This window comes from Varanus komodoensis, unplaced genomic scaffold, assembly GCF_004798865.1.
Source record: "Varanus komodoensis strain SLA01 unplaced genomic scaffold, ASM479886v1 scaffold48, whole genome shotgun sequence".
Taxonomy (NCBI): Eukaryota; Metazoa; Chordata; class Lepidosauria; order Squamata; family Varanidae; genus Varanus; species Varanus komodoensis.
Genome location: NW_025336059.1, coordinates 1,006,342 through 1,031,782, shown reverse-complemented (window position 1 = coordinate 1,031,782; position 25,441 = coordinate 1,006,342). Strand labels below are relative to the sequence as shown.

At 52.4% G+C, this 25,441-nt stretch overlaps 2 protein-coding genes across 2 annotated transcripts in view; one reads left to right on the top strand and one right to left on the bottom strand.

Annotated features, from left to right (window-relative positions):
• TTLL10 (tubulin tyrosine ligase like 10) overlaps nucleotides 1-15,584 on the top strand; it is a 28,118-nt gene extending 12,534 nt beyond the window's left edge. Inside the window, exons 7-16 of the mRNA XM_044445302.1 lie at nucleotides 341-509; nucleotides 1,072-1,190; nucleotides 2,513-2,627; nucleotides 4,650-4,735; nucleotides 5,311-5,482; nucleotides 5,931-6,102; nucleotides 8,860-9,000; nucleotides 10,678-10,794; nucleotides 13,478-13,571; nucleotides 14,791-15,584. Of these exons, the coding sequence (XP_044301237.1) occupies nucleotides 341-509; nucleotides 1,072-1,190; nucleotides 2,513-2,627; nucleotides 4,650-4,735; nucleotides 5,311-5,482; nucleotides 5,931-6,102; nucleotides 8,860-9,000; nucleotides 10,678-10,794; nucleotides 13,478-13,571; nucleotides 14,791-15,584 (1,979 nt within the window). The remainder of the gene's footprint in view (nucleotides 1-340; nucleotides 510-1,071; nucleotides 1,191-2,512; nucleotides 2,628-4,649; nucleotides 4,736-5,310; nucleotides 5,483-5,930; nucleotides 6,103-8,859; nucleotides 9,001-10,677; nucleotides 10,795-13,477; nucleotides 13,572-14,790) is intronic.
• Nucleotides 15,585-16,498: 914 nt separating this feature from the next.
• TNFRSF18 (TNF receptor superfamily member 18) lies at nucleotides 16,499-23,685 on the bottom strand. The gene is made up of 6 exons (XM_044445449.1): nucleotides 21,971-23,685; nucleotides 21,426-21,542; nucleotides 20,483-20,570; nucleotides 19,408-19,499; nucleotides 18,662-18,784; nucleotides 16,499-17,656 (listed from the first exon to the last, which is right to left on the bottom strand). Exons 1-6 carry the CDS (start codon nucleotides 22,101-22,103, stop codon nucleotides 17,517-17,519), a joined length of 693 nt encoding a protein of 230 aa, XP_044301384.1. The 5' UTR covers nucleotides 22,104-23,685; the 3' UTR covers nucleotides 16,499-17,516.
• Nucleotides 23,686-25,441: the final 1,756 nt, after the last annotated feature.

The window sequence follows — 25,441 nt, the reverse complement described above, 5'->3', positions numbered from 1 at the left end:
ACAGTCCAGGTCACACCTCCCCGAGAATCTGAAATGGCAGGTCCCTGTATTTTTCCATATTTGTTTCCATCTCCACCGTCAAATGGGTTTAGGATTGCTCATTCGGAATACGAAAATCTGCCGCAATGCACCATTTTCGCATGTTAGTCTTTGGGCGAAATGCACACATCCACCTGTTCTTACATTAGGGACGCTGGCTTCATTTCAGGCTGCGATCCAGTACAGACGTCTTCAACATGGCCCCTTCCTCAGCCACAATAACCATCATCCACAGCAGCGTCCCCAGTTCCAGGAGCCATTCCGCCCTCCGATCCAAATTCCACTTCCGTTTTTCTTCCAGGCACTCCCAGCTTATCCGAAGGGGAACCAGCCAGCGACTGCAGATGCAAAGAGACCAGGGGAGTTCAGAAGGCACCGTTCCGAATGAACCATCCAGAAGAGAAGAAGCCGGACGAAGCCCCCGGATCGGGGCCTTTCTTTTACCTTGGAGGAGCCAATGGAGTTGATATGTAAGGTTGCTCCCTTTGTTTGGCATTTCTGTCCTCCGGCGTTCCCCAGGTCTGGGCTTAGTTAGGCTGGCTCACCAAACATCGCCAACACAGATTGGACTCCCAGTTGTAGTTGGGCCCCTTGTACCATATCTATAATCCTTTCATCCTCTATCCCTAATTCCAGAGATCCGGAAGAGGGGCAGGGCATTCTGGTTGCCCAGGATGGGGATGGAAAACCTCTCTTGGCCTGAACTTCCGGCCGGAGAAACTCCTGGAGTTTGCCTTCCAATGGTGGGACAGTCCAAAGGGAAGAGCCGGGCTCCCCAGACGCAAGAAACACTGAACTTCAAGCTTTGCCCTCCAACAATGGAGGCACAGGAGAACCGTGCCGACCTTTTGGGGGAAGCTTCATCCCCCACCGCTCCGCAGTTTTGGAGCCAGTGCTTCCATATTCCCCTGGGATGAGATTCTTCAGGAATTCGAGATCTTAGGACTCACTCGCCCTTGTGTGCCAAGCTTCTGCGGGAATTTTGCCAAGCCCGGACGAAGAAAGGGCCAACAGCTTTTCTTCCTTTTGCAGACTGAATGTCTACTGCAAAAGCAAAGGGTGGCAGCGGATCTATGACAACCGGAGGGAGGATTTTATCCTGAAATGGTGTGAGACCAAGTTTCGGGACACCTATTACAATTTCCGGGAAGGTGAGTTGGGTGGAGACTCGGCCTAGCAAAACTCTCACCAGAGTTTTTCCTCCGGTCTGGGCAGCTGTGCGTGAATCTGGCGTAAGATGACTTCGTTTTGCAGCGTTGGTCCCAACCAGCTTCCTCCAGCATGCAAACTTCTCTAATTGCACACGAAAACTGAGCAAGCTTCTGAAATGCACATGCTTCTGGTTTCTAGTTGAGTTCTCCCACCAAAATATTGCATCCAAAATTTTGCATTGATCATCTTTGTAAGCCACTTTCTTTACCTACAAGGTGAATTGCAGAAAATCCTTCCTCTTTGCCATTTTATATTCAGTAACAACAGTTTTGGCTCCTGGGCCAAACAGAAGTGAAATTAATTTATTTATTATTTGTCGTTATTTGTTTTTCGGCGCCAGGCCAAGACTTTTTTATTTAAATGTTATTTTAATTAATTGTTAATTTATTTATTGGTTTTATTTATTACCTGGATGTGTCCAATTTTTATATTTTTGTATTGTTATTTATTTGTTGGAAGCCGCACCGAGGCTTATGCGAATGGGGCGGCATACAAGTATCCCAAATAAATAAATAATAGGGATAATAATAAGATTTCTGTGAAGTAGGTGAGGCAGAAAGTCAGTGCCGAGGCCAAATCACCCCCCTGTGGGTTTCTTAGCCAGATCTCCTGGGTCCCAGTTCAACATTGTAATGGATTTGCCTCACTGAGTCTCACAACAACCCTGCGAGGTGGGTGACGTTGAGAGTCAGGGACAGTCCAAAGTGACCCCATGGGAAATCACGGCCATGTAGGGACTGAATCCATGCTTCCCGAACGCCGGTGCAGCACTTTAACCACTACATGATACTGCCCTTTCTCCACTGAATCCGTCTGGGGAAAATGCACCGAATAATACAGAGCAAATGAAAACAGCACTAAAAATAGCTCGCATTTTACCAGAAGCATCTGCTAAAGTGCACCGCTGAGGCTAAGCTGCGAGTATAAAAGCAAAGATGAGAAGAATGAATTCCAGCTATCATGCACCCACTTCTTCTTTTACAAATGGTCAAAGTTCGTGATAAACGGCATCTTAGATTGAAAAATCAAGAAAGCGAGAAAAACTAAAATTGGCAGATGCACCCACGGCTGGCGTGAAGCCTTTTGTGTTTCGCTCTTTGCAAGAAAGCGCGCCATTGCCTCATTTCAGTGCCTGGGAAATCGGGCTGCAAAACTGGGGGGGGGGGGGGGCGTTTGGGCACGACTCCTGGTTCCACACGTGCGTCGGGAGTTGTGTGTGGGACCACCCACCGTTCTGGCGTTTGGCTTTCCTTTCCTGCAGGGGAGCAACTTCTTTATCAGATCCCAAATAACAAAGTCCTCACCACGAAGATCGGCCTGCTGATGAACCTCCGGGAGTATGAGCGAGTGATCAAGAAGATGAACAGGGCCAGCAAGTGAGACCCCAACGCTCTTTGTATGCCTACTCTTAACCTGTCCCCTACATGTCTCTATTTCATCCCTCTGGGGAGCCAGTGGGGTGGCCTCGTCCCCTTCGGAACAGATCAAAGGAAGGACTTGTTGCAACCGTGGCTAGTTAAACTGTGGAACTCACTGCTGCAGGATGGAGCGTGGGCCACTGATATGGATGCCTTTACAGGGGGACTGGAAAAATTCATGGAGGAGAAGGCGATCCATAGCTACTAGTCTGATGTTTCTGCACACCACTTGCTGGGGAACATGGGCAGGAAGGTTTTCATCTCTTTGTAGGAACCTCTGGGCAAGGAGGTTGGCCACTGTCTATGCCTGGGCCTGATCCAGTGCCGCTCTTCTCATGTTCTTAAGCTGAATCAGAATTCGTTTCCAGTAAAAACCATGTGCCTCCAGCCCTCATGGCTGTGAGCATCAGAAGCCTGTGAGCCAGAAGCCAGTGGGAAAAGGGAGCCAGTCTTGGGTGGACAGAAGGGGCTCTGAGCACTGTGAGATATGCATTTGTCTTACCTGAGTTAAGGCAGAGAAGAGAGAACGCTGGCAGATGGTCCCACAGATCATGCTGGGGGCACCTTGTCATGGGTTCGAGCATGGCCCGTCACCACTGCCCTGGAAGAACAAGAGTAACTTGTTAAAGGAAACTTGCCTTCACTCTGAATTGGCTTTATTTGTTCTTTGTGACATCACCAAAAAGCTAAAACTGACAGGCTGTTTGGCACTCCAACATCATTATGTTCCCAGTGTGATTCCTGATAGGGTGGGATCCTATTATGAGAAACAGGTGTGTGTGTGTGTGTGTGTGTGTGTGTGTGTGTGTGTGTGCGCGCGCGCGCGTAGAGAGAGAGATTGCTGATTCATCAGCTGAAAAGGCAACAATCAACAAAGAAAAGCAAACTTTTGAACAATGAGGGTTGCCAAGAGCCCCTTTTTGTGCAGCAAATTTTTGCCTAAGAGCATCCAGTGCAACTCCAATAAACTATGAAAAATGGCCCAAGTAAATATTGCAGCATTATGCAAAATAAGAGAAAATATGCAAATTGGCCCTATTTGCAGAATTTATGAATGCTGCACATTCTGTCTCCCTGACAGGACCTAGTTCTCCATGATAAATGTGATTTGCTTTACGAAGCCGGGAAGAAGCGCTGGGACGACGCTTTGGAAAACATTAACGCTGGCAAATTGATTTAATCTCCTTATTACCTTAACATTCAGCAGTAGTAAATCAGGAGCTTTTCTACCCAAGGTTTATCATTCCACATTCATGGATGTTTACAGCTGATCTAGATAATGTCAAGATCGTTCAGCCTCCTTTCTGTTTTTTAGGAGCATTTTCATAGGATATTTCCTTCCTTCCTTCCTTCCTTCCTTCCTTCCTTCCTTCCTTCCTTCCTTCAAAGTGGGGAAAATGCAGTATTTTCATTCCCCAAAAAGCCCAAGTCCCCACTGGTGTGGTTGTGGTATTCTCCTATACCATAGTGCCACCCAGAGGTTATGGAGCAAAAATGTTTGAAAGGTGAGGAAAACAAAGCTAGTTGAAAAGGTATCTGATTAACAGGCATAATCAGATATCTGGGGTGAAGAGCCTAATATAGAAAAATCTTAGATAAGATTTTGCTAAATCAACAAGAAAACAAAAGCAACATAGAGGAACTAAAAATAGGCAATGCTGACATTCAAAAATCTGAATCCAAATGACAACAAGTTACAGAATTTCAAACATGGGCTATCAGGGAGGATGGAGTCATCAGAATGAGATCCCTGATTGGCTGGCCTGATAGCATAGCTGGGAGAAGGCCCATCCATCCGGGATGCATAGCTGAGCTGGATTGCCTTCCCAGGACTAACTTGCACCAGATGGGGTGCAAGTCGATGAGAAAGATCCACTCATGAAGTTTGATCCCTGATGACTCCTTCACACACGCAAATCGTTGCATATCCTCACATGAAAAAAAATACACAGCTGAACATATTATTGTGGCTTTTTGCAGAACGCTGATGATGGAAGAGTTTTTCCCTGAGACTTTCCGCCTGGACACCAAAGATGAGCGAGAATCCTTCTTTGAAACCTATACAGGTGAATGAGATAAGTTTCAAGCTTGGATCTCTCCCACGAGTGCCGAACCAGGAAAAAGAGTCCTCTGTTATCTTCTCACAACAGGGACCTTCAACAAAATGTTGCCACATTGAGTTATCCTGTTCAGAGTTGCAGCCAGCCATGCCCTTCCCCAAGTTACTCCATTCCATAAGCCCCTTGCCTCAGTATTCAATTCTTTCCCCCTGAGAGATATTCAGTGTTCTATGAAAACCAAGTGCTCACGGTTCCATCCTTCCATTAATTCTGCCAGCCTGCAGGAGGTAGGAAGAACCCAGGGAGTTGCAGGTCAAGGCATCAGATCTTGTGGGATCTTCCCTTAGATGGCACACTATAGATACATGTGGATTAAAGCTCCCATTATCCCCAGGCAGCATGTGATCTGGGAATAATAGCAGTGGGGGTCCAGCACCTCTGGAGGATGCCCGCCTGAGGAAGGTTCAAGCCCACAATACAGGGGCCAGCGGAATTTGGATTCCCCTTGATTCAGATCCAAGCTCCAACGGCCGGGTGTCAAGCACATGGGTCATTCGCGCTCCCCCATGTCGCTTTCTCAGAACCCCAGATTTGGATCTGCAAGCCCACGAGCTCCAACCAAGGACGGGGGATTTTCCTGCTGAAGAACCAGGCCGAAGTCAACGAGTTGGAAGCCAAGCTCCACAGCCTAGAGGAGGACCCTCAGTACAAGAAGCTGCCCTACAAAATCCCCCCGGCCAGAATCGTGCAAAGGTAGAGAATGAGGCAGCGTGGAGGTTCGTGCTGCTGAGAGATGCCCTCGCGGGACCCTCCTTGGCGGGGGGGGGGGCTGGACCTCCTTCAGTCTGAGGGCCACCTTGCGGCTGGCCCCGGACAAAAGATTTTGAAAAGAGAGCGCGAGCGAGCGAGCGAGCTTGCATGCGTGCGTGCGTGCTTTGCAGGGCGAATTTCGGGAGAGGCTGGTTCTGTGCCGGCGGGGCTCCATATTCATGGCGGCTGTCACACTGAGCCTTACGGGCACAACCCATGCTGCTGAACTCAGTCCCCAGAGTAGGCTGCTCACCAGGGATAGCTCCTACAAAGTCCAGTGTGGCTAAGGCGCCCCAGTGAGCCGGGGTCACCAGCCACCCCCAATAGCACAGGTTTGTTAGGATTTAATACCCCCGCGTGGGGTTGCTCAGCCTCCCCTCCCCCCTCCCAGGTACATCGACAAGCCACTGCTTCTCGAGGGCAAGAAGTTCGACGTCCGGTCCTACCTCCTCATCGCCTGCACTGTGCCCTTTGTGCTGTTCTTCGGCCACGGATACGTTCGTCTGACGTGCCTGAACTACGACCCCAGATCCGAAGATCTCACCTCTCACCTGACCAACCAGGTGAGGAAAGAGGGAGCGTGGAGGGAGCAGGGGTGCTGTGGGGGCGTGGGGGTCAGTCCGTGAGTCCCCCGTGCAAACACCACAGTTTGCGCATACGATGCCGGCGGCGTTCAACTCATGTGCCTCGCGAGCAAAGCTGTGGAACGTTTCTGCAAATATCGCGGCCCATCAAGCCTCGAGGAGCCGTGCGGGCAGCAAAGCAGAACCTGGGGGGCTGGACCAAGGAAACCCGGTGGTTTTCCGCCCAAAGAGCTTCTGCACATTCCTAGGAGTGCCTTCCATTGCTCCCTGGCCGTGTGAGCAACGAGAAGAAGCAGAATTTGTTCTCTTTGCTCTCTCACTCTGAAATTCGCCGTGGCCTAAGAGACGGAGACAAAACTGCAGTGAGGAAGAGATGCAAAGAAGGGAAGGATCCCATTTTATCCAAGCAGTGCACAAATGCCACAAACAGACGGAAAAGAGGACGGCTCTGGTGGGAGCTCACCAAGACCGTTTTATCTCTGGGACCTCCCAAAAGTCCAGAGCCGGCATCTCATCTAGTGGGTGTCAAAACATCTGCAGACTAGAGTGTACGTCTTCAATTTTTTCTCTACCATTTTCCTATGTTCAGAAAGAACCGAAGCTTCATCTAGGCCATAATAAAACAAGAAAATTGAGACACGACTCTGACGGCATACAAAGAGCACCCGACGCAGAGTGAAATGGAGGATTTCATGGCCTCTTGGTGGAGTGAAGGCTGCCCATTTGGACAGCTAACCAAGTGGTCTCTGCTTTATAGGGTTACCAAATCTGCCTCGGAGGAAAGGAAGCTTTTCCCCAAAGATCTTGAGACTCAGACAGGCTCCTACAGGGAAAGGCATTTTTCAGTAAGCCTGGTCCCAAGCCAAATTTGGCTTTCCAGGTCCAAACCCAGAATCAAGTATGACCTGGAAATACATATATCAACTTTTCTTCCAATATTTATTCTTCTGTCACCACAATCCCTCCCTAAGGGGGACTCAGCGGTTGGGCCTTCTTGGTGGTATCCCCCGCACTGCCAATTTTGAAAGACCTGGGAATAGAGGGAGTTTTAACCAGGAACTAAAAAGACAGTGAGGTCAGATGAAAAGCCTGACAGGAAGACAAGGTGGCAGCCTTAATTCAGTGTTTGGACACACATGGATGCCAAGCCCGATTGTTAAGAACCAGACACTCCAGTCTCTGAGCCTGACAAATCTGGCACTTCCGGCTTCTCCTGAATCCCAGGCCTTTTGAAAGAAAAAGCTGGCATTCCTGGTAGGAAAACACTGCAAATACTGGCAAATTCTTATCACAGCTGAACTGCAACCAGATTCTCATCTCTCGCTGGCTGGGAAACAAATTACCGATGCCGCGTCCAACCTGGCAGTGCTTTTGCAGGGTTTCCATTATGAGGGCAATTATAATTTCCCTCTCCCCGCTCCAAAGAAGAGTTCTAGAAAAAGGAGAAGCAGCTGGAGACACCTGCGGTATCTGTAGTTGCCGGCCCAGCTCCGTATTGTCTTTCTGCCGTTTCTGCCTCCGTCGAGGGACTGTCTTAATTTTCCTGGAAGTGAGCTGTTTGCACCGCTCCGGAGGCAGTGAACCGCCTCTGTGGCTCCGGGGAGGCTCGGCACAAAGGATCGCAAGGAGGAACAGGTGTGCCTGTTCGGAGAGCCTGAATTATCCACGAGTCTGTTGGGATGAGCAGAACAAAGCAGCGCACCTGAGCAGGTGGGGGGGGGAACACGCCCCGTCCCCCGACGATACTTGCAGGAGACTGTTTTTGTTCTCTGCCCCATGGGGTAGAGACACAGCGAGCTTGTTAAATCTCTCCTGTCTCCGTTTTGCGGATTACCAGCCGCCTTCCATTCTGCCTTCGCCAGGTTTGAAGAACCAGGTTTTAACATTCAGTTGGACTCTTTTGGATGCAAAATGTCTGCCGGCGTGTACGCACACGGAGGTTTGCAGCATTGCATCCGTGTGCTGTTGTGGCAACGTGCGAATGTGCAAGCCAATTCACACAAACCCATCTCTCCTCTCCGCCCCAGCGAGATACTCATCTGCAAGTCCACAGACTCAGAAAAAGTCTGTTTTTTGGTGTTTGGCAAAGTCTGCAGGACAGATTCGCTTATTTGGATCTCTGGGGGATTCTTCCAGCATCTCTTGGCTTTTTGCACCCTGACGGGACCCGCTGCCAGAAGCATATTTGCTGGCGATGCAAAGCAGGGCCTCTTTAGTGGTTGCTCCCGGGCCGCAGGACTCTGCAGCTCCCTTCCAGCTGTGCTTCCAACAGCAGGCAAAGAGTGCTATATTCCAGAAAGTCTTTGGGCTGCAACCCCATCTGTGAGGTGGGGCATTGTTTCCTTCCCTGTTGTGACAATTTTGTCAATGAAATGTTTTTAAAGATTCTAAGAGTTCGCAACTTTTTCCGGTATCACATGCCCAGGCTCGATCTGCAGTCTTATCTGGGATATTTATTTAGGTGCTTCAAAGATTTATCGATATCTCCCACGGCATCTCTAGGTGGCTAAAATAAAATAATCCTATTTTATTTTTCCTTTCTTCCTTTTTAGTTCATAATGTTCCATTTTAAATGTATTAATAAGTGTGGTTTTATCGTTGTATTTTCGGGATTTTATACCGTGTAAGCTGTCCTGAGTGCTTGTGCGGAAGGATGGGATACAGATGCTTGCAATAATGAATGAATGAATGAAGGAATGAATGGCAGTTTTGGCTTCCTTGTCCCGCTCTCTTCAGTACGTCCAGAAGAAAAGCCCCATCTATGCCCTCGTGAAGGAAGAGACGGTGTGGCAAATGGACCGCTTCAACCAGTACGTCAACGAGAAGTTCAGACAAGCCAAGGGGCTGCCCAAGGACTGGGTCTTCAACGGATTTACCGTGAGTGTCGCCCTCTCCGCCCCGCATGGCAGTGGCCTACACTGCAAGACGGGCGTTCGGGGCCGGCCTTCCTCCTCCTCAGCGGCTTCATCCATTGAAGGGGAGCTTGTTTGGACAGTGGGTGAAGCATGGCTGAGTTTAAAATACACGCTGGAAGCAAACCCCAAAAACGATGTTCGGCATATACAGTGCGGGCCCCACCTTTGGGGGTCGGGGGGGGTGTTTGTAATTCTGCAGGCGGGCAGAGGGCGCACTCACAAAATGGCTTCCATGAGGGATGGCGCTCTCACAAAATGGCTGCCGTGAGGGATGGCGCTCACAAAATGGCTGCCGTGAGGGATGGCGTTCTCACAAAATGGCTGCCGTGAGGGATGGCGCTCTCACAAAATGGCTGCCGTGAGGGGCGGCTATTCACAGCAACGTGGTGGGCACGGCCAGTCACAAAACACCCATTTATTGAAGGGTGAATAGGGGGACTTTAACAGAAAGAAATGTGGGGTGAGGAAAAGCTGGGCCTCCCGGCACCTCCCTTGGCCCTCGGCCCTCGCAGCCACCCTTCCAGGGCCGCTGGGACCAAAGATGGAGGCCATCTTGGTCGCTGCCACAGAGAAGGAAGTTCTCGCAGCAACGCCGTGGAGGCTGCCCAGGCGTCGAGGTCTGTGAGCAGCGCCCGCCTCCCGCCGGGCGCCCGGCACCTTCCCCATCTGGGGGCTTCTGGGCAGCCACCCCAGAGGACCCCATAACCCGTGAGCGAGCGAGCAGGCGCTGCGCAAGCCACGGCAGTGCGGAGAGAGGCAACTCGTCGTGTGGCTCACGAGCCAGACTTGGACTTAGGAGACCCGGGTTCTAGTCCACACTCAGCCAGGGAGCATGGGTTAGCTCTGGGCCAGACACAGACTCGCCACCCAGCCTACCTCGCAGGGCTGTTGTTGGGAGGATGAAGTGGTGGGGAGCAGCAGCTTGCAAGCTGGCTTGGGTTCCTTGCAAGAGGAAAAAAAGTGTGCTGAATGCATTAATACTATTATTATTATTATTATTATTGCTGTTATTGTTGATGATGGTGATGATATAACATTGAGGAGGAGAAGGAAGGCCCAAATGCCTTCTGGGAAATGAAGGAGAACACCCTGCCAGTCTACCACGAAAAATGCTCACAAACGCTGGGGCAGCGTCTCTTTGTGCCCTTGCAAAAGCGCCGGCTCATGTAACGCGGCTAAAATTAACTCCAAACGAGCAGAAGCGGCTCTTTCAAGAACGGCGCAATCCAGCGGAGCGCAGAGAATTGCTGGAGAAAACGGCTTTTGTTGAATCCGCCGTTCGTGGCTCCCCCGAAATGCACAAGTACCCTCGGGAATGAGTCTTTGGAGAGAAAGCATGTCGTTAAACTGGAGAGACGATGCGTTTGAATAAAAGCTTGCCTCTCGGTGCAGATTTGCATGCAGATATGTTTAAATTGGGGGGGGGGGGAATAGAATAAAACAGGTGTCCGGGCAAACACATGTGAAAGGGTTGTGAGCTGAGGAGGGGCTGGCGTGCTAATTTGAATGTGAGAATCGTGCTACTTGCTGGTTTATTCTGCTTAAAAGGTTTGGAGACTTTTTACTATTTTTTTAAGGCACAGGAAGAGGGAAGCTTCTGGAATGCCCCCCCAACTTGCTGCCATCCTGTGTTTTCCAGAAGCGAATGAAGGAGATCATGTTGCAATGTTTTCTGGCCGTCAAGTCCAAACTGGACTGCAAGCTGGGCTATTTTGACCTCATCGGGTGCGACTTCTTGATTGATGAAGACTTTAAGGTACGCTGGGAGAAGAGGCAAGGGCAGAGTGTGGGTTGCCACCGAACCATGGATTGTTCCTCAGATGTGGGTTATAATGTCTGAATGCAGCCGTGAGAACAAGCCGTGGTTTGTTAACCAGGAACTACCCACAAAGGGCGCCCATGGCCTGTTGTTGGGTTGTTCTCCCTTGTGGTCCGAACGCAGTAACTGGGTTAGGAAAAGCACATAAATTTAGGAATCTAGGAAGGCGCCTTATGCAAGGTCAGGCCAGTATCTGGACTGTCTGCTAGCAGATCTTCAGTGTTCTCCCAGATGGAGATGCCAGGAGCAGAACCTGGGGCTTTCTGGCTGCAAAGCAGGAGCTCCACCAATTATCTTCCCTGCCAAAAGGGGGCTCAGCCTGGGAGCCACCGCCCTGCTGTGGCCAAAGCAGGGAACTGCACCAAGTGGAAAGCATCACCAGCATCAGCAGGGACGTGTATCCACTCCGGAGTCTAGCCTGAACTTTAAAGAGTCTAGCCTGAACTTTAAAAGAGCTCTCCAAGGTGGCGGACGGGCTTGCTACTGTGGAGAGCTCCTTTGTCAACTCGTCTTCAGTCTGTGTCCAAGAAAAACCCCATTTAGTCCCCGAATCCTTCTCCTGTAAGACAACCACCAGCCCCGCTTGGCTTTTGTCAGCCAGGCCCAGATCCGACGCCTCCTGAGAGGCGGAGTGCAAACACCCAAGCCCCAGCACAACCTCAGCAGATGCTGATGGGTCCTGGAGCCAATGCATGACCCCTCCCCGTCCTTTATGCAGGACGGGAACTTCCCGGGGAGAACACGAGCCGAGCCAGAGGCCCAGTCTGGTGCCGTCTCGTTTTGCCCAGCCAACTTGGCCTCCGAAGCTCCAGCTGGGGGCAACTCAACTCTGGCAGGAGATCTGATGTCGCTCTTTTGTGGCAGTTCCCTGCGCGGTTAATTAAAAGCTTAGCTGGACAAACAATGCCCTGGAAGGCTGAAAGACCCCTCCCATCCACGCATCCACACCTGTCTGTCTCTCTCAAAAAGGTTATGACAAATGATAGCTGTGCAGAGTTGTTGCTGTTGTTATGATTAGGGTATTAATATCAAGGTGTCACTCAGTAGCCGATGGCCCATGAACCAGACTGGCACATGGGATACTTTCCACTTCCAGATCTGAAGCCAAATCGTCCGCTCACGGCTAGCCTGAGCGCGCTGCACCCACGCTTCTCCGTGGTCTCGAGATTAGCCCCAGGAGGAGCAAAGAGCAGTGTCACTCCACCCTCCTTCCCTCCCTGTCCCATGTGCCACGGCTTGGTGGCCAAACGGGGCGTCTGCCCGATCTGCGAAGGAGCAGAGAGGGAAAGGCTGCCTCCGCAGAATCCTGATTTCGGAGTATTATTGACGTCTCCGTCAGATTGTTCCCTCAGCAGATCTGGCGCGCTTATTATCTGTTCTATCGGAGTGTGAACAACAGCAATTATAGATGTACCGAAGGAGAACTGTGCTGTTCCCAAAAGGGCTGAAAGATGCCCCAAACCAGCACTCTTTCTCTCATCTCTTCATCCCTGCCAGGCTGGGGTGCCACAAGGTTGAGCCCATGGGGGTCTAAGGCCCCGATTCTGCTTCCTGCAGCCCAAGCTGCGGGAAAATTGAGGAGAGTCGCATGTGGGGTGGAAAGGGTGAACCTGGAGGACAATGAAGCTGGGGGGGGGATTTTTGTGCCCCTTGCTGGCATAGCTCACTCTTGGGAATGGACCTACACGGTGGCCCCATACACTCACCCTTTAATTAAGTTTAGGGGAAATTCCAAGTGGAAAGGTTGGGCCACATGCACTCAGCAACACCTCTGTTGTTTTTTGTTCAAATCCTTGGCTAAAAGTTGTGTGTCAGCCAGTTAAGAATCACCCAGAGAGCACACTGGGGTCACAATGCTACAAAGCCAATCCCGTTTTGATTAATCCACAAAGCCCATTTGGAGCGAGGGCATCTTCCAGTCGAAGTGATAGATATTTGGATGTATTGGATCCACTTTGGATTTCTCCGAGATCTCTATCTGGGGTTTGATTTCCAGATGGGCCAGACTTTCTCAAAGTGGAGAAGCTGGCTGGCAGTCTGCTCCCCTCTTGGTCTGCTTTTCAAAATGGAAAATTCTGGTTTTCTGTTCTTTTTCCCCAGCAAGAGAATATAGGCAGGGCATTAGCTCCCCCTAGTGGCAGACAAAAAGCTTGCAGCAAAATCTAACGTCCTTTGGAGAAAAGTCTGGTTCTGAGCGGAGGAGAGGACCGTTTTGTGGGGGCTTTGCCATTTCTGCCCTCTTCTGGCATTAGCTGTTGGTGCAAGTCTTGAAGTTACACTAAAACGGAGCAAAAATGGCTCCTTCAACTTTGCCCCCCCTGTTTTTGTCCTGTTTCACTTTGCATTATGGGCGGGTAATTTGAGAGTGGGGAAGGGCATAAAAAGGGGAGTTTCAGGCACCACGGAGGATCTTTTCCTTCGATGCTCTCTAGGGGATATAAGATCAATTTTTCAGAGAGACGCTTCAAGAATTTAAAATGGGGTCAGGCTAAAGGACTTCACTAAAGTTGGGCAGACCAAAGGGCGGGCAGGTGGACTCAGCAACTTGTGGAATTTTGAGGGTCTCATATGTACCCCTGGACTGATGCTCTGAACCCCTGACCTAAGGAAATTTTGGCAGGTTTGGCTGCTGGAGATGAACGCAAACCCTGCTCTGCACACGAACTGTGGGGCGCTGAAGAACATTGTTCCCACGGTGGTGAACGAAACTCTGGGTAAGCAGGTTCAGATGGTCCTGGGGACAAGAGGAAGGCTGGGATGGTGGGGCTGGGATGAACGACGAACGAGCAGGGCCTGTCGGCATGGAAGGACCAAATAGGTGGGGCTCCCATATATTGAGCGGAAGGCGGCCTTTGGGCGGGGATTCCTCAGATATGCAGTGACCTCACGCAACACCAGTTTGGCCACGAACTTAGAAAAAAGCAACTCTTTCCTTCAGTGGTTTGTACTTCTGTTCTTTGGAAGGGTTAAAAGTTCAAACTCTTTCCCTTCAAAAGAAATTGAGGTGATCTGTACTTAACCCTCTTTCGTACCATTATTCAGGCATAAAAAGGTCCTAAAACCAACTTGGCATGCAAATTTGGGGGGTTTGTATCAAGGATATTTTTGCTTTATAGAACGAAAACCATAAAAAGCTAGCTGCTGAAATTTGGGAAAGTTTTAGACTAGGCACTTTGTGACAACGCTGTAGAAGAACAAATTGGGGAGGGCTAATTCTGTGTAAACTGCAATACAGAATGCGAGCCGGGGGGTGCCAGTTACCCCAGGATGTGGGATGAGTTAGTATTCAGATAGGGGCCGCTGTTCTTCCCACATCTGGAGCAATGCCATGTTGCCTGTAGCTGCCAGCTGCCTCTGGCTGCGCCTTGGCAAAGTACGGAAAAGGCCACAGACCGCCACACCGACCCACCCCGTTCAAGCGCAGCGCAACGAGCAGCCTTCCCAGTCCTGCTACTCAGCCGCTGACCCTTCTGAGGCCACCAGCCCGACAGCCTAATTAGGTGGCAACTATAAAGGCGTCTCTCCGCTGCGGCCCGTGTGTGGCAGAAAGGAAACAGATGTTAAGATAGGAAAGGAAGCAGTGGGTGGCCAGGTACCCAGGTGGGAAATTCTTCTCTCCTTGGAGAAATTGTGCAAAATCTTCCTGATGTCATTTTCGGGGTGTTCGGGAGGCGGTGTGTGTGTGGAGGGGGGGAAGAGACCTTCCCCACATTCTGAGGGGCACGTCCTTCAGCCACACGTCAAAATCAACCAGCGCCCAACTGCTACCTCCAAGGCCTCTAAGCTCCTCACGAGCCGTGTCTTCCGAGCAGAAAAAATGCCACTCGGCCGCAGCAGGAGCCGCATTTAGCCAGTTCCCGGGTTGCACGTTTTCTGGGCGGGTTTCTTTGTCCTGGGCAGGTGAGACACGAGCTCTCTCTGTGCGTTTCCTAGATCTGACCATCGAGATATTCACCAAGGTCCAAAAAGCACAGCACATCCTTCCACTGGAGTCCCTGTGCCACTTCACGCTGCTCTACAACGGCCTGGCCTCCGACAACGGGCCGCCCCACCTCACCAAGAGCAGGACTTCCCTCCGCTCGCTGAGGAGCCACTGGGCCCAGGCAGGCAGCAGCGGCCGTGGGACGGACAAGCAGCCCGCCAAAAGCTTGGAGAAGCCGCCCAGAGGGGAAGCCTCCGGCCCTTCGGAGGGCCTCCCCCTCCCACCCAGCAAGGGGGTCTCCCGAAACACCTTGCCCATGCCTCAGATCCAAATATCCATTGTCCCCGGCATCAGCTGCTGCCAGTCGGTGAAAGCGGTCCTCCGGGGCAACCCCGTCTGTAGCAGCGGCAACCAGTACATCATCAAACCCGTCCTGGCTGCCTTGGACAAGCACGAGAGCGCTCACGACCGGGGGAAAGAGAGCGGACCCGCGGCTGCCGGGGGCAATGGCAAGGACCGGCCCTACGCCTCTTGCTTCCAGAGGATGTTTGGGAGCAAGATGCAGCCCCCCGGCGGGAACGAGGCGGACGGCCCCTTGACCAGCTCGCAAATGGTCTCCCTCCACCTCCAGTCCAACCTGCCCCCCAACCTCCCCGCCTCCCAGGAGACCTGCAAACCCCTCCGCCAGCTCGTGACTCACGGGAAGACCCCGACGGACGGCGGGAAGGACGCTACCGAGCTCCTCCACCAAAGCTGCGGCGAATCGATCCCGGAGGATACGAAGGTCGCCTACCGCGGCTCCTAAACCAAGATCACTCGTGTATTTGAAAAGCCCTCGTTCTTTTTCCTATAAAGGACCACCAGAAAAAATAACCCCTTATCTATGATGTGGTGAAGCCCTTCTGTACAAAAACCTACCTATTTCTTGCAAAGGAAACAGCGCAAACAGGTCAAGGGGCCAATCTGCCCCCTTTGAAGATCGAGCTTTACCCCTGAGGATACTGGGTTTTCCATACACCATTCCATCGATCTCCAAGGTGTGATGGGAAGGGTTAAGGGGATGGCTGACACTGGGGGGTGTGGGGGGAGTTATCGCTGTAGCTTAGCAGGCAATGCAGAACATCCTGATCTTGCATTAGCTACGGCGCATGAATAATAGGAAGCCAGGCCTTCCAAATCGGTGGCCGTCGCAACAGCATGTGGAAGCGAATTCCAGTGTTTCGCAGTGTTGTGTGAAGGAGGACTGTCTTGTACCTGCCCTGAATTCCCCACTTGCCAGCTTCATAGGAGAACCGCACTGCTGGCACGAGAAAAGGGTTTCATCAGGCCGCTTTCACCCCTGTGGGATTCCAGCCCTGTAACTGAGACAAACATGGGTCCAGAAATTGGGCAGAACTGGGCGTTTGCTTGGAGGGTAGCACTAGTTGACTGGAAAGAGGCTTCCGGGGAAAAGACACACTCTTGCCCAATTTTCCTCTGTACACCAAATAACTTTGCCCTGAAAGTCTCTCGTAAATTGACCCCCAAATTCAAGGGGAAACCCCAAGGAAGTGAGTCACCATCCGCGGCCAAGCGCAATTTAGGGACGTGCATTTTCAATTGGCGGCTGCTACCACGAAAGAGAAAGTGCCATCCCCATGAGCTCATTCTACGCAACAGACACAAATTCCATTTCCTCTCTCTTCATAAGTCGCAGGAGGAAAGAAAGAAGGCACGGTGTTGGCATACTTACTGCTTTACTATAAAAAAAGCTCCGATTCAGGTTTCGCAAAGGAAGCGCAGTTCGAAACATGGGCGTTGCATAAAGCAAAGCCTTTTGAGGCTGGCGATTAGACCGCCGTGATGAAAGCAACTTCCTCTGGTGCCTCATGGCACCGTTGGCGAAGAAGGGGAGAAAGAGCACCCAAGTTTTCAAAACAGAAAATGCCCAAGGCAGCCTCCAGAAAAGAGTTCTCGCTGCACTAGACCGCGCTGCCCACGGCCCATCAGAACGCAGAAAATCCAGTAAATTCCCCCTTTCGCCCCTCCGAAGCTGAGTTTCTATTTTTGTATACAAGCATGAAAAGGGATTCTCCCCGAAAATTAAAGGAGCATTCTGCAACCGACCTAGACAAGAAGTCTTAAAAAGGAGGGTGTTGGAACCCAAGAATCTGGATAGAGCTGCTCAATAGAAGCGCAGAGCCTTGACCTGGCTGGCAAAAGCGCCTTCCGTCAGGTAAGCAGGCCTCAGGCATAAAAGACCAGTAAGCGCCACCCATGGTCCGCTTAACTCCACCTGGCTTCTCCCTTTAACCGCTGGATCCTCCGGGCGTCTGCCCCAGCGCACCTCTGCTGGCCATGCTCAAAATTTGCCTGAGTAAAAAGACTCCTCCGAAAAGGCTGTCTCCATCCTTCCATCCAATCCGGTGGAAGTTTTGGCTTCGGGGATTAAGGGCCCAGATTGCTCCTACCTGTGCAATGAGGGAGATTATGTGATGCTCGCATTGTTTACTCTCTAGCCGCATCTGGAGAAGCCGCTCCCCCTCCCCGACCCCTTCGGCAAGGTGAGAGACAGAGCGGCACTGCGAAAACGGTGGTGAGCGAAGGCTGGCAACCAGCTCGCGCCCGCAAACCGACCCAATGCACACGCCTTAAAGACACGCAGCTGTGTTCTTCTGGGAGACAATTCGGAGATGGCGGTGGCACTCCCCAAAAGGCCGGATGGTGTGTTTCATTAAATCGGCCTAGGAGACCTTCCTCAGTGTGGCAAGGACTTCAGCGAGGGTGTCTCTTCCGGCATTTTGTCCCCATGTTCTTCCTCCGGGAACTGGAAGCTGCAGGCGTCGGCATGAAGCAGCTGGGACCCCACGCACTCCGGCACGTAGACAGCCTCGCTTTCTGTGGGACGAAAGGGGCAGGGGGTCAGGGCGGCGCTGCTGCTGCGACCCCGGCTGGTCCCTGGAGGGGCCCGTGTCCTCTGCGAGCGGTGGCCAGCCCCGGAGGAAGCCTCAAGCAGCCCTGAAGGGGGCGGGCTCACTGGGGGAAGGCTGGAGTTCAGCGGCAGGAGGCCCCGCGTTCGAGCCCCGGCATCTCCCGCTGGAAGGCTCCGGCAGCCGGAGGCCAAACTTTTGTGGAGAAGGCGGCCCTCCGGAAGGCACGGCATTGCTCCCATGGCACACACTCAGTCGCCACAGGGAGCCTTGCGATAGAGCAAGGAGCCAAATCCGGAGCCTCCTTTCCCACAAGGATAATTTACCGGGGCCCTTGCCAGTTGCGGGAAGGACTGACACTGGAATTGGGCAGCATCCCTGCTTCTCTCCCGGCTCCCTCGGTCTCCTCTGCCCCTTCTCTCTCTGCAGCCCCTTGGCGCCTTCTCTCTGCTCTGGGGCCCATTTCTTTCCCTCTTTCCACCCCACATCCTTCCTTCCTTCCTTCCTTCCTTGTCTCTCTGCCACCTCCTCCTCCCCGCCTGCTGCTTCTCCTCCCAGCAGGATGGCAAGCGATGGGCACGCTGCTCTTTTCTGAGACACTTTTCTAAGGGGCCGAATTACGTCCAGCCAAAGCCTGCAAGTTGCCCCTGCCCCCTTTAGACCTCCAGTGAAGAGAACAAGCCAGGCGGCTTGCCACAGGTGGGAACTGGGCGGAAGAGACTGGGGGATGCTGTGCCAAGGGTTGGGGCCCAGGGATGCTCATGAGGGGCGTTTCTGCAGACAGTCGCTAGACTGGGCCCAACAAACCGCTCTGTGCATGCTCAGAGATCTGTTCTGGGTGACTCCAACTTGGGAGCAATACAGAATGTTTTGCAAGGAAATTGGGCCAGGGCTGCCCAATTTGGCCAACAGAGGCGCCCCAACTCGTGACGGGGCAATCCCGGGAAGCCCCCCAGTTCAGAGCAGTACCGACCTGCCTCCAAAGGAAATTTCTCCTTCTGCATCCACGTACAGACGACTAAGACAAAAGTCAGGAGGACGAGGAGACCGATTCCCACCGACGTCAGGACGAACAAGAAAGTCACGAGGGAGGGCTCTGAAAAAATCGAGCGAGCAGTTAGGGCCGCGGGTACTGGGGGAAGCTACATTTAAATGCCCCTGGAATGGATGCTGCCCTGTTGCTCCAGGAGAGAGAGATCGGTGCTCACGCGCCAAACGCTCCAGCCCTGGCCATCCGGCACCGCTAAGTCCCTGTCTCAGCACTTGCTCCTAAACCTGAACCAGATTAGACCCAGATTAACTTCCAGCTCCCTCAGGCAGGCTCAAAACCCCCTGCAATTTCACATTTATTTTGCTTTTCAAGCTCTTTTCATTCACTCTCTGCTCGCATCGGCAAGGGGCTTTTGGTGGCTGCCGCCCTGCCGAACGCCTAACTCTGCCAGCCGTATGATGCCCTCCCTGGAATTGTGGGAAGCTTGCTTCCCCTCCATGAAAAACGAGGGATCCTTCCTCTCCCCCCCTTTTGCCTCTTGCAAATCAGGCCTATCAAAAAAAGAGGGCTTTGTAAAATCCGCTGTTTGCACAACAGCCCTGCAAGGTTGAGCAAGGTTAATTCTCAGAGAGGACGCAGGGAGGTGCAGAGCATCTCTCCCCCCCGCCATCCCATTCTAATATCCATATATAAAGCACGTCTCTTTCCAAAATAAAACAAAGCAATACCTTCTTGTTTCGTGATGACACGGTCCCGGCCGCATCGCGCATCGCGGGTTGCACTCCCTGGATGGACAGTAAGTAATCCAGCCCGTTCGCAGCTACACAGGAAGGCAGAAAGAAAAGGAGCAGGGAGGAATTACAAGTGGAACATGAACGATTAGCAAGGGCTGCAGTGAGTCCCGCGACCTTTCCCTAACCTGGCAGGTTCCACTTGCGGGCCGGGGCTTGCATGAGAAACGGTGTAGAAATCTGTGGCGGACTCTAATAAACCCACAAATCGGACTCCCCCCAATTCCTGCAGTTCAGCAGACTTGCAGGCCGTTTTTAAGAGGAGTATAGGCGAGGCAACACAAAATAGAAAAGAAAAACACTGCCCCAAAATGCACGTTTCCCCTTACGCTAAAGCAGGAAAAGATGCATTTTTAGAAGGATCAGCCTATTTCAGGGAGCTTTTCTGCATTTTCAGGAATGTGCATGTTCACTTACAGATGGAATTTTGGAAAAGTAAGAAAGAAAGGAGAGAGAGACAGAGAGAGAGAGAGATTCATTCTGCCAAGGATGGAATGAAAGCTGCTTGGAAGTTCATGAAATATACAATATGCCAGTAGCTTTGTTTGGGATTTTAGAACCCTTCCCAGCCCCAGATGCCCCTTCCCCAAATTAAATATCTCTGAAATAGATTTTAGCCCTGGAGCTACCAGAGGGTTGGGGTCTCGGCCAGACCCAGAGGCAAATGAGCGACCAGGTGGCATGCGGAGCAGCTGCTTCAGGGGCCCTCGCCAGAGGGGCCCTGCTGAGCTGTGAGCCCTGGGCATTTGCCCCATCATGCCTACCCGTGTCCCCTTCCCTATGCTGCCACGCCCCCTAGTGGCCAAACCACGTCACGGCACAGGCATCCCCCTGCCAAGCAGACCATTTTCTGTCTGTGGATTGACCCAAGCGGTGGGCACGACTTCCTGCAAACCCCATGAAGGCTGCATGGGAAGCGGATGCCACGCTTCCAGGAAGCAAGAGCGTTGGATGCTGCCTCCCCCATGCCCAGTCTGGACACACACCGAGACACAAAACGGCACACACTTACTCTGTCCAAGGGGTACAACATTCCTTTTTGGGGTCTGAGAAGGTTCCATTTGGACACGGCTTGCAGAAGTACCTGAAATCGGTCGTGCCTAGGAGAGGAAGCGAGCGGAGGTTAGTTCATAGACTTAAAAGGCTTTGCAGCCTCCTTTCAGGGTAAGATACAGGCGATGCAAACATGTTAAACAGTGAATATATAAAGACAGACAAGTAATAACATTTGGAGATCTCCTGATCTGGGTAATGACCATTGAGCTGTGCAATCAAAAATAAAAGCTTGGAATCAGCCCCAACGTTCTCAGGGAATCCTGGGCAGAAGCCGAGTGACGGCCACAGTGGCTTTAACACCCTGCGCCCTGCAAAGCATTTCGTGTTTTGCCCCAGGCTGAGGGGCCAGCACAGCCGCTCTCCTCCCCAACCAGCCTGCTGAAACCCCACCCCGAAAGGCCCCCTCCAAGGGCAGTCAGGCACCTGGGTACAGCTTTCTGCCATTGGAGTGGAGCTTGGGGTAACCCCACAGGGGTCCAAACTCTGCCCCCTTGCACCAAAAGCAGTCCAAACAATAAAACCATGCCTTGGGAAAGGCTAAATTGAAAAGAGGACTCTCCGAGCCTTTTCTAAAGGCTTGCGAAAATTCAATACCCGAAAGCAACTGAGTTTCTGAGAGCCAAATGCCGAGCGCCGAACCAGCAGAGTTCTGCGTTTTCCACTCGGTTGGAAAATTAGGGGCCAGGGGGAGAGAGAAGGTCCAGCACGGTGCTTTTGCAGCTCATCCGTTCAGGGTCCCCCCCCCCGGGGACGGTCCGGCTAGGGGTGTCCTGGCCTGAGAGGCCCCCAGCCCAGCCTCTGCGCCCTGCAGTCCACCGAGAGAGGGGGCTGGGATGTGGAGAGGCGTCCTGGGCTCCAGTTCAGCATCCTGGTGCAAAGAGGGCAGGACCGCAGCTTACCTGAGCAGTACAGCTTCTCCCCCTCCTGGCATCTGGGGAGCTTCCGACACGAGGCGCACCATTTGTCCCCACAGCACGTCCCAGGGCTGCAGGAGTCACACGATTTCGGGGCTTCCGCTGTCGTGGGGAAAACACAGATTAGGCCGCAAAAGGGAGGACAAAGGCCGTGGCTACGGCCACCTGGCCGCTCTCGCATGCGTCCTGACCCACAGGCCCCGTTAAGAAGGGTCCCAGCTCTCAGACTTTGGGCATGTCCACTTAGGAATCTGTAAGGAACCGGGTGCGAATCTAATGCACTGTCGTGGCTGGACCCCGGATTCTGCTCTTGTGGCCCTTTTCTCAACACTCCCCAATTCAACACTGCCCTTTGGAAAAAGCCGGATTTTCCCCAAGTCTTGGCCTGCAAAGAGGACCGAAAAACAGGAGGCGGAGAGCATCTCCCATCAGCCCCATGAAGGGCTGCGGCGGAAAGGGAAGGCTCCGAGGCAGCCTTGAACCTGCGCTGTTCTCCCCCGAGAAAGAGGAACGCTCGAGATTGAACTTACTGGAGGGACTCGCGGCACAACACACTGGCTTTCCTTCTCGCACAGCCTGGGAACCCGCGGTGGGTTCCACACACACCCCGAGTGCCACGACACAAAGCAGCAGCGGTCTGGCCCAAGAGCGGCGTGCTGTCATCTCTGCCCCCCGTCTTCACTTCCCGGCGTCGGGTTCGAAACTCAAGCGCCAGAGCCAGCCAGAGGTCCGATGCTCCGCAGCCACCGTCTCTCTCCTCCCCGTCCTGCTCCGGCTCTGGCCGCATTTTGTACCGTCCGGCCCACACCTTTCTGTGGGAAGAGAGCCGCATGGGGCATTTCCGGCCTGTGACGTGTCAAGAAGTCCCTAACGGGAACCACTGAAATAGATCTTCTGTATTCTTGCTGCCAAAAGAAAAAGTGCCGGCAGGAAGGAGAAGGAGGAAGTCAAGGTGCTGCTCGGCAAGAGGCAGACAGGCGGGGGGGATGAGGGGGGGCTGCCATCCCGTTAACGGTGCTGCCTGACGAATCCAGGTGCCGTCCAGCCTCACTCCCTTGCCTTGGGTCCGGCACAGAAGCCGTTCCCCAGCCGGCGGTAGCCGGAGGGCCGTGCCGAAGGCTACGGACTCGTTGAGTCCCAGGGCAAGGTTCTGCCTGATTGACCATAACACCCCGTGGAAATTCTGAGTTTTGTTTCCAAAACAAGCCTCTTTGTGCGCTCATGCTGCAAGATGTTTCTTTTGGTTTGCCGGCCAGCCTTCCTGGAGAGCCTCTTGCAGCTTTGAAGAGCAACATAAACAGTTTAAAGCAATGGATCTTCTGGTATTTGCGGATGAGCTGAGCGGGAATCTTTCAGGAGGGGCTGGACTGAGAAAATGTCCGGGGATCTCTTCTTGGGCCTGCGCACGGCCATCGCTGCCTTCTACTCACGGAGCTCCAGAACAGACGAACCCACTAAACGCGGCCATCTTACCTTTTTGAACAGAAAAATCTGCTCTAAGGAAATAAGGGCGCAAGGAAAGGAAGGGAAATACACCCATGCTTAAATGGAAACGGCATTCAAAAGGCAGGGATCAGGTCTCCCTTTAAGGCTTGAAGCCGTCTTCGAAACAGGCAGGTTCGATCTGCAGGGAGCACCAGAATTGCCTCCTTCTTAAATAATAGGATAAAAGTTCAGGTCTAGCGAGGAGGCAGCTAAAGTCAGAATCCAGAGGAAGTGGTGCAGGGACCCGAAATCTTGGATCAGAACTTGGGGCTCCACTTGATCGCAGCTTCCCTCCAGCCAGGAAAAATCTCCCATTGGTTGCACAGTTCAGTGCAAGCAGGATCGCTTGGAAGTTCAGGGCAAAGCAGGAGAGAGTCTGCCGTCTGGAGCAGGTTCGGGGCCAGTATGGGCTCACGGACGAAAGCCCCTTGGACTTTTCCTCCTTCAGCCACCGGCCCCCCTCTCCTGGCTGGACAACCCCGTCCGTGATGCATACTTTTCTGGTCACAAGATGGGCCAGCAGGCTTCTTCCGGCCCCAAGAGTGCCTCTGAGCATGTGTTTGCCGCAGATGTTTGCAGACAGCCAGACAGGGGCTCGCCCGCCCTTGGCACGCTTCTGAGCTTTTGTGGGCATTTCCCCTGATCGCTGGATCAGCCCCGATTTAGCATTCAGTGCCAAAAAGTCGCAGTAGCTGGCAAATGACAGAACAGAACAGAGCCAGTGTGGTGTGATAGGAAGTGTTGCATAGTGGTTAGAGTGTTGGAGTGGGACTCGGGAGATCTGGGTTCTAGCCCCTACTTGGACCATGAAACTCCCTGGGAGACTTTGAACCAGCCATTGTCTCTCAGCCTAACCTACCTCACCGGGTTGTTGTGAAAGGAAAAGAGGCAGGTTGTAAAAGCTACATAGCTTGCAAGGGGCAGAAGGCACGATAGAACTATAACAACACCACCAACAACAACAGCAAACACAACTAAACATAGAAGTAGGAAGTGGTTAAGGGATATAAGTTCAAGGATGCTCTTTTCTGCTTTCCCTTCTCTCTGTTTGGGATCAGGAGGCCTGGACACAGACCTGGTGACAAAACTTTGAGACATGAAACCCACAAGACAAGAGGCACAAGGCCTCCAGGTCGTGTCACGGCAGCTATTTGCGTGCCCCGATATTTGGAAAAGCAGACAGGGCGCAGCAATGAGAGGCCCAAGAACAGGATCCTGAGGTTGTGGAGGAAACATAATGAGAAAGCAGCCCGGAGTTTAGCAGCTGTGAAAGAGGCACGCGCCGTTTTTGGCAAAATCAGGAAAGGAACTGAAATTCACAAAGTGCAAGATTGTGCTCGCTCTCTTTAAACAAATAACCACACTTAGAAGACCGCACTCCGTTCTGGCCACTGCATTGCAAAAGGATATTGCAGAGTTGAGAAATGGGCAGAAAAGGGGAATTGAAGTGCTGCAGGGCTGCGGCGGCTTCCTTGGAAGGAAAGGCTGCAACATTTGAGCTCGCTTAACCAGCACGAAGCGGAGTCACGGCAGAGGGGTGCAGACCACACGGGGACATTTGCCCCCCTCGCATCATGATATTAGAACCTAAACGTGCTACTGCATGAACTTCTCTCTGAACAGTCAGAGAAGAGTCGAGTTGGAAGGGGCCATGAAGGCCATCCGGTCCACCCCCTGCTGTTGCAGGACACCAAGTCGCACCACCCCACTCAGAGGGCCGCCCAGTTTCTCCTTGAATGCCTCCAGTGTGGGGGAGCCCCCCACCCCTCCAGGCAGCCGGGCCCACTGTCGCATTGCTCTGGCAGTGAGGAAGCTCTTCCTGATGCCCGGCCTGAACCTGGGCTGTCGCAACTGGACTCGATCATTCCGTGTCCGGCACTCTGGCATCAGCAAGAAGAGATCCTGATCTTCCTCCTCGTGGCAGCCTCTGAGGGACTCATACGGGGATCTCATGTCCCCCCTCAGTCTTCTCTTCTCGAGGCTGAACATGCCCAGTTCTCTCAGTCTCTCCTCACAGGGCAGCATTTCCAAACCTCAGATCATTTTGGTTGCCCTCCAATGGACCCTTCCTAATTTACCTGCATCTTTCTTCAATCTTGGTGCCCAGAACTGGACACATACTCCAGGTGAGGTCTGACTAGTGAGGAGTACAGGGGAACTCCTACTTCTCGTGATTTGGAAGTCATGCTTCTGTTAATGCATCCCAAAATAGCATTTGCCCTTTGGGTGGCTGCATCGTTGACTCACGTTTAGTCTATCGTCCACAATTACTCCAAGATCTTTTTCTTTTTCACCTCTGTCGCATTTGCCCTCAAATGCAAACTTTGCCCTCAAAATGCACATCGCTAGGTAGAACTTAGGTGGCCAGGTGTCCTATATTTTGAAAAGACAGTTCCTTTATTGGCCAAATGGTTCTGTTCAAACTCAGTTAAAAGACGAAGCATCCTAAAACCTCAATTGCATGCTTAAGAGAAAGCTACATCGGTTTCTCTCCCCCAGTTTTCCACAGTATGGTG